The following is a 15,672-nucleotide window of genomic DNA, read 5'->3' as shown; positions in this document are numbered from 1 at the left end:
TCACAGTTGATTATCACTACAGTATTGCTATTACTGTGTACAATGTTCTCCTAGTTCTTGGTCACTTCACTTTGCATCAGGTTATATACATCTTCCTAGGTTTTTCTGAAACTATGAGAGAAGGGGTGATTGATAGAACAAGGTCATCAAGTAGAGATCTTGAGGAACAAAAGGTGGGAATGTGGTAAAAAGTTTTAACAGTCGGTTAGATAATGGAGAGATGCCAGTTTTTTTTAGGACCACCCTTTTGGGGAGGAGACCAACAGCATGAGCTATGCACACCAGTCCGCCTGCGACGCACGCCAGATTGCCTGCTGAGCACTCAACTTCCGGGGTGCGAGCTTAAAAGGCAAGGAGAGAACAGAAGTGGGGCCTTTTTCCTGCTCCGCTGGTCTCCTGGCTGCGCTGCACAGACAGACGCGGACTGGAGTTTGACTCAGCCCGGCTCTCGGTTAACAGCACGCGCTTGACTCGGTCTCTCTCCCCAAAGGTGGCCTTGGGTTTTGGTGAGTTTTATATGGAATATAGACTAAGCCTAGACTTAAGATGATTTGTATTATATTTCTACTTTCCTATCCTTCTAATCAACATCACCTTGTGACTACCATACAATAAAAGCTCTATCTAGAAAACCAGAAGCTTCTTCCATTTACTAGTCTGGGAGATAAATTAAGGGAAAGGTTAAGTAGGGTAGATTTATGATCTAATATCCAATTTTAATCTCACAGTTAGGAGAATATAAGGTCAAGGTTATAGGTGAAGGGGTTAGCTCTAGCAAAAAGTAAGACACTGTCTTCCTCTGAAACCATAAGAATGAATTAGAAAACGGGTTAAATCACTGGGAAGATTTGGAAATGTCAGAGAGGAATGGAAGAAGGTCATTTCAAATGTACCTGATCCTGATAAAGTAGAAGTCAAGGTCATCTATTTACTCTTGGTGAAGAGTTAGGGTTAGGGGAAGTGGTAGCTCATGGAGAAAGGTTTAGAACCTTTAAATTTGCAATATATATATATTTGTCTCTTTTGTACTTATTTCTTTTTCCTCACTAAAACTTGTTGTCAAACACCAAGATTAATGATAATATTAAATGGTATGTTATTACTAGTGTTTATCTTGAAAATGTACATCCTATTTTGAGCCAGCTAAAAGGTTGTAAACTTGAGGGGGGAAAGCAACAACAACAACAACAAAATGGCTCAGGGACTTGGGGAGCCTGCTTAATTTATTGTTTTGTTTTGGTTTTTTTGTAAGGCAATTGGGGTTAAGTGACTTGCCTAGGGTCACACAGCTAGTAAGTATGTAAAGTGTCTGAGGTCGGATTTGAACTCAGGTCCTCCTGAATCCAGGACCAGTGCTCTATCTATGGCGCCACCTAGCTGCCCTGAGCCTGCTTAATTTAAATGCCCATCATAAATAGGAAGCACTATGGAAAAGTGTATGATAGGATAGGGGTTTGAATCCTGCATCTGCCATTTGCTACCTTTGTGACCTGTCTCATCATTCAGGGCCTCAGTTTTTTCATCTATAAGATGTTATTGTTGTTTATTTGTTCACTTGTGTCTGACTCTTTGTGACCCCATTTGGGTTATTTTTGGCAAAGATACTGGAGTGATTTTCCATTTCCTTCTCCAGATTGTTTTACATATGAGGAAGCCGAGGCAAACAGGGTTAAGTGACTTGCCCAGGGTCACACAGCTAGTAAGTATCTGAGGCCAGATCTGAATTTAGGAAGATGAGTCTTCCTGACTCCAGGCCTGGTATGCTATCTGCTGTGCCACCTAGTTGCCTATTTATAACATGAGAGGGTTGGATAAAATTATCTTCAAGCTCCCTTTTAAGTTTTGTTTTGTTTTTTTAGTGAGGCAATTGGGGTTAAGTGACTTGCCCAGGGTCACACAGCTAGTAAGTGTTAAGTATCTAAGGCCGGACTTGAACTCAGGTACTCCTGACTCCAGGGCCGGTGCTCTATCCACTGTGCTACCTAGCTGCCCTTCCCTTTTAAGTTTTAGAGGTTATAAGACTATGAAGTTTGGCCTTACTTTCTATCAATGAATTAGATAGAAGCAGTCCTAGGAGGTGAGTAAAAGAGAGTAGCATCTACTGGTGTCCTTGTTTCTGAAACAACCAGGGACTCATGATTTAAAATAGCAATTAAAAAAACCCAACACAACAAAACCTATGTACATGTGAGAAGCTGACTGCAACCTCAGTGGAGAAAAAGATGATTGTAGCTCTGTGCAATGCTGATTTCTCAGACTACATCAACAGCAGCCCTTGAAGTACGTGGGGTAGGCCTGTTCCTAGGAACACCTTGCTGGCTCTGATCCCACAAACTTCCCTATGATCTTAACTTTGATTCCAAACATTTTCATTTCTAAGAAAGGGACTTTTTCCTATTCAAATAGCCTTCCCCTACCAGTAAGTCAGGTGTGAGTTTGGGTTGGTGCCTTAACATCCAGATCTTAATTACACTTGGTCACACCCACGTGTGGAACTGAGAGACCAAATCTTGGGGTTCTAGACACCTTGGTCCTGAGGCCCTTCACTTCTTCACGCAATGTCCTCAACTTCCACAAGGGTCTGCCAAAAGACAATAGCAAACCGAAATTCTTGCCTCAGCAGGTTCCCAACCCAAGAAGTTTGCTAATAAACCCTGTCACTTAAATTCTTTACTGGTAGCAGAGGAATTCTGTCTTTCAAGAGGGGTTGAGATGGTGTCATAAATTAAATGTAACACATTCAGAGATCAAAGAAATCTGGCAGATATTTGCTGTCTGTTTCCCCAAAGGAATTATTGTGCCCAAGATAAAACATTTGTTTAAAAAAAAAAAGAAAGAAAGAAAAGAGAAAATCCAGAGAGATCTAGGTTAATTGCAAAACCCTGGGTAACAGTGACTGGGCAAAACACAATGACTTTCCATCTCCTTCTGGGTCCATACATGGCTATGTGAGGTTTTTGTTCTCTGATGTTCTTTATCTTCTGGTTTAGACTTGAAATGTATCAGTCCTCAGGAGCTGGTAGGAATCCCTTTTCTGACTAGAAGTCAAAAGGAAGTGTTTGAAAAGATATAGCTCTGAAAGCCATTAACCTATAACCTCTATAGAATCAACACCAAAATCTTAATTCTCTGGTCAAGTAGCAAAGTGATACACACACACGTCCCTTCCCTCTTCCCTTCTCCCTCCTTTACATTTTCTTTCCTTTAACAAGGGGAAAATAGCCCACTCTGAGGTAGCTAGAGACCTTACCACTCTGCAAGGAGACTGATGGGAAGCAAACAGCCATTCTCACTTTCCTGGGGCCAGGTGTTCAGTAATTGTTAAACTGAATAAAGGATAATAACATATCTTAGTGTATTTATCAATCCTGTTCTCCTTTTACAATGCAAAAGAGGTCACCCGAGACAATGGTGGAGGTTTCTCAACTCTTCCTATTCATTAACAAGGAGCTGTCTAGCAAAGGGTCGCTGCTGGCTGCTGCCACTGCTGCTGCCGCTGCTGCCGCCACTGCCTGGAAATAGACGCGACATTACCCAGATATACAATAATGGAGCGAGCCGCCCGGCATGAAATTGTAATTAGGTTTGACCAGGGCCAGGGTACAGTTGCTGTAATCAGTATCACTCAGAATTAATTTCACACTTGTGAAAGGAGAGGAGGTGAGATTGATTTAATGGCGACCAAAGATACCCTATTTCCTATAAATTTCCAACCCTTCAAAAAAAGGGGGAGGAAAAGGGAGACAAAGAAAATAGAGAGGGAAAGAAATTGGAAAGATGGTAATTTCAGTGCCATTACTGCCATCTTGAACTTTTAAGGGGAAAAAATGTTTTTAGTGAGAGGGAGGGGGGAAAAATCATAGTAAGGCGATTGTTCCCTGATTCTAAGACCTTTGATGGGGGTGGGACCTGTCACATACCTCAAACTGATCCTGAAACTCTTTCACTTCCTCTCCTTTTGAATCCATTTCATGGGTTTGGAAACACAGCTTCCTATGAGGGAGGCTTTCAGCCTTCAATGAACAAGGTTGGGAAATTCAAGCTGAGAAACATTTCCTTTCTCTGACCAATGCTCCTGGTAGTTCATCTGTCTGCTCTCTGTGTCTTGAAATGAATTAATGGCATTTTCTCAGTAAATCTGAACACTGGTGTGGTGTCTGGGGTCAAATGCCATGTTGTTTGTTTTTTAAACTAATATTTTGTTTAAAGTGTCGTGTCTGGGAAAAGGGAAGGAAGGAATGAAATATAGGAGATGTGGGTGTGGTGTAAGGAACTGAATGAATTCCACTAACCTCTAACTAAAATTTAACATTTTTTTCAATTATGAATTTTAAAAAACCAAACATTTTTCTGAGAAGGCATAAATGGGTTTCACCAGATTATCAAAGGGGTCCATTATACACAAAAAGTCAATAACCCCTGTTATAGTAGAGAGAATATTGGCATCAGAGGATTTGAGTTTGAATCCTGACTCTCATAGGTTAGTTTTTGAGGCTTAGTTCCTCATCTGTGAAATGGGAGAGGAAGGAAGAACAAGGGTTGTCTTCAATGATCTCTGAAGTCCCAGATCTGAATCTGTGATCCTAATAGATATTCATTAATCCTTTCAGGTTCAGCACTGGAAAATATAAATAAGATGTCTGTTTAAAAAACAAAATGGTTTCTAACATTTAGAGATCCTCTGTGTGTGTTTGTGTTCCCCCACTTCCTCTCCTTATCCCAAGAATGATATAATGGAAGCTACAGTATGATCATGCAATCATGTTGAAGGATGGATTGTCTTTTTTTGTGAGGGGTCTACCCATTTTCAGGCTTTTTCCTTAAATATATATTTTAGACTTTCATGATATTGAAATGACATGCAAATTCTTTCAGCAATTTAAGTGAATACTATGTGTAGAAACAAAATTATATTCTATCCTGGATAGAAAATTCTCCATACTTGTTTTCTAGCTCTTTAATATAAAGCCTTTGCTATTAAAATGATATACCTATAATATACGCCTTGAAGAGAACATTGAGGCTGATAATAATGGACATTATTGTATACCTGGTCATTTACAAAACTAGTTATGATAACATAGTATTTGGCAAGTCTCAGATTTGCATGGAACAATAAATTTAGCTAAATTCCATTTCAACTCTTTTCAAAATCTGAGATTTTAAGGCAGTTCAAAGTAAAATATTTTGAAAGGGGAAGGGGTAGGGGGAGGAAATAGATCGCAATATGAAAATAGACTTCATAATGACTTCCAAAAACCCAACAGGTATTTTATTAAATGCCTCCTATGAAATATGTTTTGCATGACTGCGCATGTATAACCTATATCAAATTTCTTGCTTTCTCTTTGAGAGGGCAGAGGAGAAAGGGAGGGAGAGAATTTGGAACTCAAAATTTTTTTAAATGTACATTAAAAATTGTTTTTACATGTAATTGGAAAAATAAAATATGCATCTGTTTGGCATCAAGCCAAACCCTATGAGTTTGGTAGTATGGTTATTAAATTATAAGGATCAGGGTCAGCTATGTGGCGCAGTGGATAAAGCCTCAGACACTTGACACTTACTGGCTGTGTGACCCTGGGCAAGTCACTTAACCCCCATTACCCAGCAAAAAAAAAAATTATAAGGATCAGTTGAGACTATGTGAACATGCTTTGTAAATGGTGAAACACAATACAAATAGAAAGTGGTATCATCAATAAAACAATGATTAATAATACCATGGCAATCCAATCCAACAACCATTTACTAAGGTTTTACTGTGTGCTAGGCTCCTTTCCCTCTTCCCTCCCTCCAAACTCCTGACTTTCATTTTTTTTTTTTTTTTTGGCAGGGCAATGAGGGTTAAGTGACTTGCTCAGGATTACATAGCTAGTAAGTGTCAAGTGTCTGAGGCCAGATTTGAACTCAGATACTCCTGAATCCAGGGCCAGTGCTCTATCCACTGTGCCACCTAGCTGCCCCTGACTTTCATTTTTAAGTCCTGATGCCCATTGTCAGTTAAGAGAAATCTGGCCTAGCCTTTCCTGAGACACTTATATTCTCCTGGAGAGTTACAACATATACAAGTATATACATAATAATTTGAGGAGGAAAATGAACTAAAAATTAGGGGAATCAGAAAAGTCATCCAATATCAGGTGACCTCTGAGTTGAACCTTGAAGGTGAGAGAGATAAGTGGCTGTGCTCTCCTCAATTAAGCCGGCCACATTGCTTGCTGTCTCAAGGAGGGAGGTGGTGAGGGAGGGAAAGAGAAAATTTGGAAGAACTCAAATTTCTAAAAAATGGATGTTAAAAATTGTCTTTACATGTAACTGGGGGAAATTAAAAAACAAAAAGAAATTGTACCCTAAAAATATACTGCTCAATTGTGACATAGTTTCACAGTATATCATAGATAGCCAGTAGGGATGTGATCAGTAGGATGGAGGACCAGATACTTTCTGGAATCTTCACAACCTCTCAAACCCCCTTAAGACACTATGAACCCTAATGAGGTAACAGTATGATGACTTAAAAGTAGAGCAGGCCAATTGCCAATCCCTAGTAATCTCAATCATCACCCGTTTTTCATCCAGCCACTATTCTTGGGCGGGAATGCACAAGTTGACCCACTGGCTTGCAACAGAACTCAACTTTCTCTTCCCCTCCTCTACCTCTCTGCATTGGAAAACCAGAATACAAAAGCTTGCTCTGGCTAAGATATCAGCACAGCATTATGTTATGCTGCAACAATGCTTAGCCAGACAACTGAGGAACAGAGGCAACTGGAACAAAAAACTAGCATGTGTGTCGATCCACCAGTCCTGAAACAAGTGACTGACATCCATCTGTCCTTCCAGAAGTCACTCGGGGAAGGAAGTCACTATGGGAGGAAGCTGAGAAAACTTTGGGCCTGGTCCTTGGGACAACTGTTATTATAGGGGATGGAGCTGGAAAATGAGTGATTGGGGCATAAGGGGAAAAATGAAATTGCCAAAGATCTGAGGAAGAAGAAAACTCAGCTAAAGACCTTGAGCACAAACCACAATTGTGAAGATATATTAACAGAAGGGAAGATGGGCTGCCTTCAGATCATCTAAATAAGTACAGACATCTGTGAATAAAAAGTGTAAGACAAAGGTAACTGAACCAGCACCTGATGAAGCAAAGGACTCTGTGGTTCTTGAGAGAGCATGAAACCAGAGCAGTATAGTTTCCCAAAACGGTTTATGAGATAAATAAGAAATGTGAAAGCAGAATTTATGGCACGAATACCCCCAAATCATTTTTAGTATAGAGAAACTTGAATAAAGAGTGATAGCTAAAGTGGTGACCTCACCAAAGAAATAAAAGAGAGAAAGTGGATTGGAAATGGAAATGCAGAGAAGTGCAGGACAATCTGTAGGAAGAGAAACAAAAAGAAATGACTTTAAAAGAAAACATGATCTCTATACAAGCAAAACATAATCATCTCAAAGACAGGATGAATAGAAACAACTTAAAGATTATAGATCTCCTAGAAGAACATGACAAGTTAAAACATTTGAACATCATCATGGAAGAAATAACACAAGAAAATTGCCCAGAACTCCTGAAAACAGAAAACAAGAATGCGATCAAAGAATCCACAGATTGCCTCCAGAAAAAAAAAAAAATCCTATGCTGCAAACTCCAAGACCACATTGTAGCTAAATTTAATAATCGAATACTTCCAGAATTCCAAGCAAAAAATTCTGCAAGTGACCCAGGCAAACAGCTGAAAGGGACCTTAGAAGCCATCAAATCCAACTCTTTCACTTTACAGGTAAGGGTATGAGGCTTTGCCCTTTTCAGAATGTGAGTCCGGGGTCAACCACACAGAGGCCTGGCAGACTGACAGGGGCATAGACAGAAGAGGACAGTGGGGCTGAGGACAGACACAGTACCCAAGCATGGACAGACAGACAATGTGGGGGTTGGACACACTGTAGATGGGCAGAATGGAGCAAAGGTTTCCCCTCTCTGCACCAGAGGTCTCAAGCCAAGGGTACCCTCCCACCCCCTGCAACCTTCCCTCTACTCCCCACCTGGAGAAGGCTGTAGTGGTCTCTCCATTGTCAGTTCTTCTGCTTTCACTTAGAGAGTTGTTGTTGTTGTTGTTGTTGAGTAAATATTTATTTTATTTTTTCCAATTACATGTACAGATAGTTTTCAACATTCATTTTTATAAGAGTTTGAGTTCCAAATTTTTCTCCCTCCTTCCCTCCTATCTCCCCTCTCCAAGACAGAAAGCAATCTGATATGGGTTATACATGTGCAATCATGTTAAACATTTTCACATTTGTCATGTTGTGAAAGAAGAAACAGAACAAAAGGGGAAAGCCATGAAAAACAAAAAACAAAGTTAAAGTAGTATGCTTTGATCTGCATTCAGACTCCATAGTTCTTTCTCTGAATGTGGAGAGCATTTTCTGTTGCCTGGAGTCTTCTGTAATTGTCTTGGATCATTGTATTGCTGAGAAGAGCTAAGTCTATCATTGTTGATCATTGCACAATGTTGTTGTTACTGTGTGCCATGTTCTTGGAGACTTTCTTTTTGGTGGTGGTGGGGAAGGTCAGGAAAGGAGGATAGTACTGTAAAGTTAACAGAGGTCTTTTTTTTTTTGGGGGGGGAATATCGATACCTTTTACAATTGTTTACCTAAAGTCGAATTTTCATAATGTGAATTTCAATTTCCGTAAAGTGGGAACTGTCTGTACATTTTAGGCATGAGGGAGAGCCTGTGCAAACACTCAGAGGAGGGAGGTAGAGGCCACTTTGGCTGAAAATAGAACTGTTGAAGAGGAGTAATACTCAGTAAGTCTATAAAAGTAATGTGGAGTCACATTGTGAAAAGTTTTTAATGCCTAGCTGAGGAATTTACATTTTAGTCTAGAGGCAATAGGGAGCCACTGACAGGAGTTGTATAAATGTAACTAGGAAAATGGTGAGTTGGGAACCTGCTAGATGACCACTCAGAAAATCAGTTTGGAAGAACAGGGTACCTGAAGAAGCCTAAATACCAATACCTTTAGATAGCTTTGAAATTTCCTGATTGTTCCATTACTGCTTCCATTAGACATAGAAACATGGGAAGTATGTCTGGGGACAAGGAGGTTTTAATGGACACAAATAGCTGGGACAATCTCAGTTCTTTTTTTTTTTTGTGAGGCAATTGGGGTTAAGTGACTTGCCCAGGGTCACACAACTAGTAAGTGTTAAGTGTCTGAGGCTGGATTCGAACTCAGGTACTCCTGAATCCAGGACCAGTGCTCTATCCATTGCACCATCTAGCTGCCCCCTGGGACAATCTCAAGGGGCTCAAACCGTAGGTCACTTTGGTTTTCTCTACTTCCCTTGTGCTTCAGTTTTTCCTCTTCATGCTGGAAAATGGCATTTCAGCTTGACAAAGGATGCACCAATCACTGTCCTTTAATGTCCTGAAGTGAGTTCACACTGAACATTTTTTCAGTTATCCTTAAAATGACAGAACCATGTTCTATGACTATAAAAACATTCTCCCTTCCTTATTTCATCACTTCAAAAGATCTGTGATTTCATTGATATGGGAACAACTCTACTGATTCAAATTTCAACTCCCCTGTGCCACAGTAGATGGGTCTTCATGAACTGCTGAGGTCAAGAAAACTTTCCTAAACTGGTGGGGAGACTTCTGGTGATGAATCTTCCTGAACTTAGACTGGTTATGGGATAAGAGAGACATACAAGAAGTTGAACTCCGATGGTATAACCTTGAGAAATTCAGGTTTGTCTCTAAGTAATAATCAGTCAAGGGGCAGGTAGGTGGCGCAGTGGATAGAGCATTGGCCCTGGAGTCAGGAGTACCTGAGTTCAAATCCGGCCTCAGACACTTAACACTTACTAGCTGTGTGACCCTGGGCAAGTCACTTAACCCCAATTGCCTTGCTAAAAAAAAAAAAATAATCAGTCAATGAACAAACATTTATTATGTGACTATATATTAAATAGAAAATTGAGATATTCTTGTTACATTCAACTGGGGAATAGGATATGGGTATACAGTATGTTCTTGGGTAAATTATCACTCCTATCTACAAAAGGGGTATTGAGCTAGGATTATACCTATCTGCCACCACTCAAGTATCTCTAGTCTAGGGGTAAAATGTTTAGGGATTCAAAACAAAAAGGTATTTCTCTCATTATTCTTAAGCAGGGGAGGCTATCCTTTAGCTTCCATTCACCTGCTTAACCCCCTTCCCACCATATGTTAGTTATACAAAAGACCATCATGAATAGCAATAGCAAATAAACCCAGAAAACAGAAATTTAAGAAATTTGACAGATTAGAATATACCAAATAATGCACAAAAGTAAGTGAGCTCTTTATCTAGAATCAAGATGAGATCTCAGCTCCAATCAAGAGAGGATAGTTGCAATCAGGAGAGGTCCATTCTCAGTAGTCCCTAGAGTTTCAATCCCAGAATGTAAAGGAACACAATAGGGCTGGCTCACATATATATGTCAATGGTTCCGAGGGCCTCCATCCACCATTCAGAGGTCTCTCTTGACCTCCTCCCCCAGGAGCTCTTCTCTCCACATGAGATCTCTTTATGCATGTATGTAGGGGTATGCCTAGCATTCTAGAATTCAACAAGAAGGCACATTTTCCTCCATTTAGGCTGCAAGAAATACTGAAGACTCTGGAGGAGAGAGTGAGGCTGATGACTTTGCACAACACCACCTTCCTGATGTCTTTGGTCCTCTTCAAGAATGGAGGAGGACCCTTTGACCCAGTAATACCACTGCTAGGTCTGTATCCCAAAGATATCATAAAAAAGAGAAAAGGACCCATGTACAAAAATATTTATAGCTACTCTTTTTGTGGTGGCAAAGAATTAGAAATTGAGTCCATTGCAATAGTTTAAGTGCGAAGTGATGAGGGTCTGAACTAGAGTAAAAGAGATATATATGTGAGATGTTGAGGAGGTAGAATCTACAATTGATGGGGATGCTCACCAACTGGGGAATGGCTAAACAAGTTTTGGTATATTAATATAATAGAATACTATTGTGCTGTAAGAAATAATGAGGAGGCAGATTTCAGAAAAAACTGGACTTACATGAATTGATGCTGAGTAAAATGAACAGAACCAAGAGAACATTGTACACAGTATCAGCAATACTGTGATGATCAACTGGGAAAGACAGCTCTTCTCAGCAATACAATGATCCAAGACAATTCCAAAAGACTCATGATGGAAAACGCTCTCCACATCCAGAAAAAAGAACTATGGAGTCTGAATGCAGATTGAAGCATACTATTTTCAGTTTTGTTGTTGTTTTTTGGTTGTTGTTTCTTCTTCTGTGTCTCTCCCCCCCCCCCCCCCCCGTTCTGGTTCTTCTCTCACAACATAACTAATGTGGAAATATGTTTAACATGATTGTAATATATAACCTGTATCAGATTACTCCCTGGCTTTGGGAGGGGGGAGAGAAGGGAGGGTGGGAGAAAAATTTGGAACTCAAAATCTTTTTCTTAAAATAATAAACATTTTTATTTATAGTTTTGAGTTCCACATTTTATCCTTTCTTCCCTCCCTCTCCTCCCCCATCCTAGAGGTGGCAAGCAGTGGGTTATACATGTGCAGTTATGTAAAACATGACCATATCAGTCATTTTGTATAAGAAAACTTGAATAAAAGAAAAAAAATGAAAGAAATTGAAAAATAGCTTGCTTCAGTCTATTCAATCAATATCAGTTCTTTCTTTGGAGGTGGATAGTATGCTTTGGGATTGTCTTGGATCATTGTATTGCTGAGAATAGTTAAGTCATTCACAGTTCTTCATCAAACAATATTGCTGTCACTGTGCACAACGTTCTCCTGGTTCTGTTCACTTCACTATGATCAGTTCATATAAGTCTTTCCAGACCTCTCTGAAATCATCCTGCTTGTTATTTTTTATAGCATAATAATATTCCATCACCATCATATACCACAGCTTGTTTAGCCATTCCTCATTTGATGGACATTCCTTTGATTTCCAATTCCTAGTCACCACAAAAAGAACTGCTATAAATATTTTTTGTACAAATAGGTCTTTTTCTATGTTTTGGGATGGAACTCAAAATCTTACAAAAATGAATGTTGAAAACTATCTTTACATATAATTGGAAAAAAGGAAATAAGATACTATTTTTAAAAAAAGAATGGAGGATGAACAACAACAAGAAGTACAAAATTGTTTCTTTACAAAACCACTTCAGGCTCAGGAAAAAAATGGCTACAAATACAACACAATTTGATGGGGTCACTAACAACTGAGGGAATCCAGAAAAATTTCTTGAAGGAGGTGTGACAACTAAACATTTTGAGAGACATAGTTCCTGGGTAATATAATCATTTTATTAAAAAGGTCAGCAGGTTATTAATAAAAATATGATTATTGGCCATGTCTCTCAGACCAAAGACAATTATGGTGGGGCTCACAGCTAATATACCTTGAAACAATAGGTGGTTCATCAAACAGCAATCAATTTTAATTGGTTAAGAGCAATCAGATCTAGTTGGTTAATTAATTTGGAGTTAGGCTATATTAAAATGAAGGGCTATACCAGACCACCCCCAGCATTGGGCTATCAATTCAAAGAATGCAAACCTTTTTCAGTGGGTGCACTGAGTGACCCTTCCCTGGATGGAGAAGCCTTCCTATCTAGACAAAAAGATCTGTCTCCACCCAAGCTTGAGTAGAACATGATGAGCTTCTCCACCCTACTTTAAATTCCTTGCTAGGTTGGATGGGCCTGACCGAGACTGAGATAATCAATTCAATCTCATCAAGAAGGACTTTGGATTGGGGGAGGGGTGTGTGTGTGTCAGGATTTTAAAAGAAGTGGGGAGTACTGAATCTCCCCAAGATATTGGTTACAAATTATCATTTCTCACAGAGGTAACATTTGATCAGAGTTTGAAAGGAGCCAGGTGAAGAGGGAGAACATTTCTGCACAGGAAACAGCCTGTGCAATGGCATGGACTTGGGAAATGGGATGTTTTTAACAGGGGAATGGTAAGCCGTTCAGTTCATTTGCAGCATGGCTTGAGTGATAGAGAATAATGTATCACCAGCCTGGAAAGATAGGCTAGAGCCAGACTAGGAAGGGTTTTTGTTTTTTGTTTTTGGGGAGGGGCAATAAGGGTTAAGTGACTTGCCCAGGGCCACACAGCTAGTAAGTGTCAAGTGTCTGAGGCTGGATTTAAACTCAGGTCCTCCTGAATCCAGGCCTGGTGCTTTATCTACTGTGCCACCTAGCTGCCCCCATAGGAAAGTTTTTTTGTTTTGTTTTGTTTTTTGCAGGGCAATGAGGGTTAAGTGACTTGCCCAGGGTCACACAGCTAGTAAGTGTCAAGTGTCTGATGCTGGATTTAAACTCAGGTCCTCCTGAATCCAGGGTCAGTGCTCTATCCACTGTACCACCTAGCTGCCCCAGGAAAGGTTTTAAGGGTCAAACAAGGGAGTTCATATCTTTCACAATCCTAAAGTTGATTATCCAGGAGATAGCCTGGTACTATTGAAGAAGCACTTGCTCTGGTGTCAAGAGAATCCAGTTTTACATTCCACTTCTTTTTTTTTTTAATTTTCATTTTTAATTATAACTGTACAACAGACCACTTTATTCTTGCATCTTCTCAATGGTTTCTTCTTTATATTTGCCCTTCTCCTTTCCAACTTGTCGGGATTTGGCTTTACACTCAAGAATCTTTTTATGATCTTTGTCCAGTTTTACTCTGGTGATAACTACCTTACTAGGGTGAATACCCACATGGACAGTTGTGCCGTTAGCTTTTTCATGCAACACATGCTCAATGTAGATGCCGTATTTCTTTCTGTAAACCTGCACTACCTTGCCAATTTGCTGGCCTTTGTAGTGTCCACGAACAACCTGGACCTCATTGTCCTTCCGGATGGGCATGGAGCGGACTTTGTATTTCTGCCTCAGCTCCTTGGAGAGTGGGGACAACATGATCTTGCGCTGGATGTGCGAGGGCGAGTTGAAGTGTCTCTTGCGGTTCTTGCTGCGGTCCGAGGTCACGAAGGGATTGAACTTCATTTTGGCTGCACAAACGGGACCACCCGAAAAGAGACACGTGCACCTACATTCCACTTCTGATAGTCACAACCTGTGTGACCATGAGCAATTCACTGAATCTCTCTGGACCTCAGTTTCCTCAACTATAAAATGAGGGAGTTGGACTACATGGACTTTGTAGCTCCTATGATCCAGCAGGAAACCACTGAAGCTTCTCAAGAATGGGAGTGATGTGGTCAGACTTGCACCTAGGGGTGTGCTGGAGCTAGGTCCAATTGGGAGAGCCAACTTTTAAATTTGCAGTGTAAGCATTTATACCTGGGAAATTGACAAATCCTACAAACCAGGGATTGATTCATTGTTTTGATAGTCTAGGCTGAAGAAAATGATTGGGGGAGGGCAGCTAGGTAGCACAGTGGATAAAGCTCTAGCCCTGGATTCAGGAGGTCCTGAGTTCAAATCAGGCCTCAGACACTTGCCACTTACTAGCTGTGTGACCCTGGGCAAGTCACTTAACCCTCATTGCCCCACCTCCCTCCCAAAAAAAGAAAAGAAAATGAATGGAAAAATGGTGATAATACAAGTTAAACTTAAAAATATGTCCTGCTTTTCAACAGCTGGCTTTGAGAGCTGGTTGTTAAGCATTTAGCAGCACACCCCTGCCTGCAGCCCAGGAATATTGATTTGGCTGCTCTATGGAGTATGCATTAGATAAGGGAGAGAGAGAATATAGGATGATCAATCAAGAGTCCATTGCAGTAGTTCAAGTGAGAAGTGATGAGGGTCTGAACTAGAGCAGCTGTGGTAGTAAAGAGATATATGTGCAAGATATTGAGGAGGTGGAATCTATAAGTCTTGGCCACTGATTGGAACGGGGACTGAATGATGAGTAGGGGATGATCCCTGGGTTTTTTAAGCTAGGTTACCTGAGGGATGGTGATACTCTTAATGGAAACAGGGAAGTTAGGAGGAAGAGAGGAGTGAATTGAGAAGGAAAGATAAATTTTGTTTTAGGTGTGTTGAGTTTGAGGCATCAGAGAAGGACTTTAGTGAAACTTCCCTCTCCACCCCCCACCAAGGACTTAGAAGGAGTAGGGAAAGTGTTTATGATGGTGCTTGGAGTAGGCTGAACCCTGGGAACCCCAGAAAAGTGACAACTATAACAAGATATTGATGGCATTTGTCCAAAAGACTGTTTGGGGCAAACTGCCTCAGTTTACCCAAATAACTCGAGGAGACCACCAAGTCAAGCAGAGACAGATTTATTACATCCCCGCAGGAATGGGCAAACTCAATGCCTGAGCCGCAACAGCTAATACATGCCTTGACCTTTTATAGGGGAAGTCCCCACGCACACTAGGGCGAGCTCACAATCTAACATCCAATCCTTTCTCACCCAGGGTGCGTGTTTAGCTCATGGTCAATGTATGGAGACATACATACGTGTTCCAGGAACAAGGGGGAAAAGGGGAGGGGGAACAAGGTCAAACCAAAGGAAGAGGGAACGGGGGAGTGACAGTCAGATGTTTCAGATCTCACAGTTCCCACTGACTCCCCTCTCCTGGCCCCCATCTCTAAAGATATCCAACTTGAATAACA

The 15,672-nt window shown here is 40.6% G+C and overlaps 1 protein-coding gene across 1 annotated transcript; it reads right to left on the bottom strand.

Annotated features, from left to right (window-relative positions):
* Positions 1-13,604: 13,604 nt before the first annotated feature.
* On the bottom strand, positions 13,605-14,108 carry LOC122736575 (60S ribosomal protein L26-like). The gene has a single exon (XM_043978900.1). The coding sequence runs from the start codon at positions 14,092-14,094 to the stop codon at positions 13,657-13,659; it is 438 nt and encodes a 145-aa protein (XP_043834835.1). The 5' UTR covers positions 14,095-14,108; the 3' UTR covers positions 13,605-13,656.
* Positions 14,109-15,672: the final 1,564 nt, after the last annotated feature.

This window comes from Dromiciops gliroides, chromosome 1, assembly GCF_019393635.1.
Source record: "Dromiciops gliroides isolate mDroGli1 chromosome 1, mDroGli1.pri, whole genome shotgun sequence".
Classification (NCBI taxonomy): domain Eukaryota; kingdom Metazoa; phylum Chordata; class Mammalia; order Microbiotheria; family Microbiotheriidae; genus Dromiciops; species Dromiciops gliroides.
Note: the sequence above shows the minus strand (reverse complement) of the source record. Positions and strands in the feature narration are given on the sequence as shown.

Bases quoted from the DNA above. Each gene is read 5' to 3' on its own strand.
- LOC122736575 (XM_043978900.1), bottom strand. From the start codon at position 14,094: ATGAAGTTCAATCCCTTCGTGACCTCGGACCGCAGCAAGAACCGCAAG.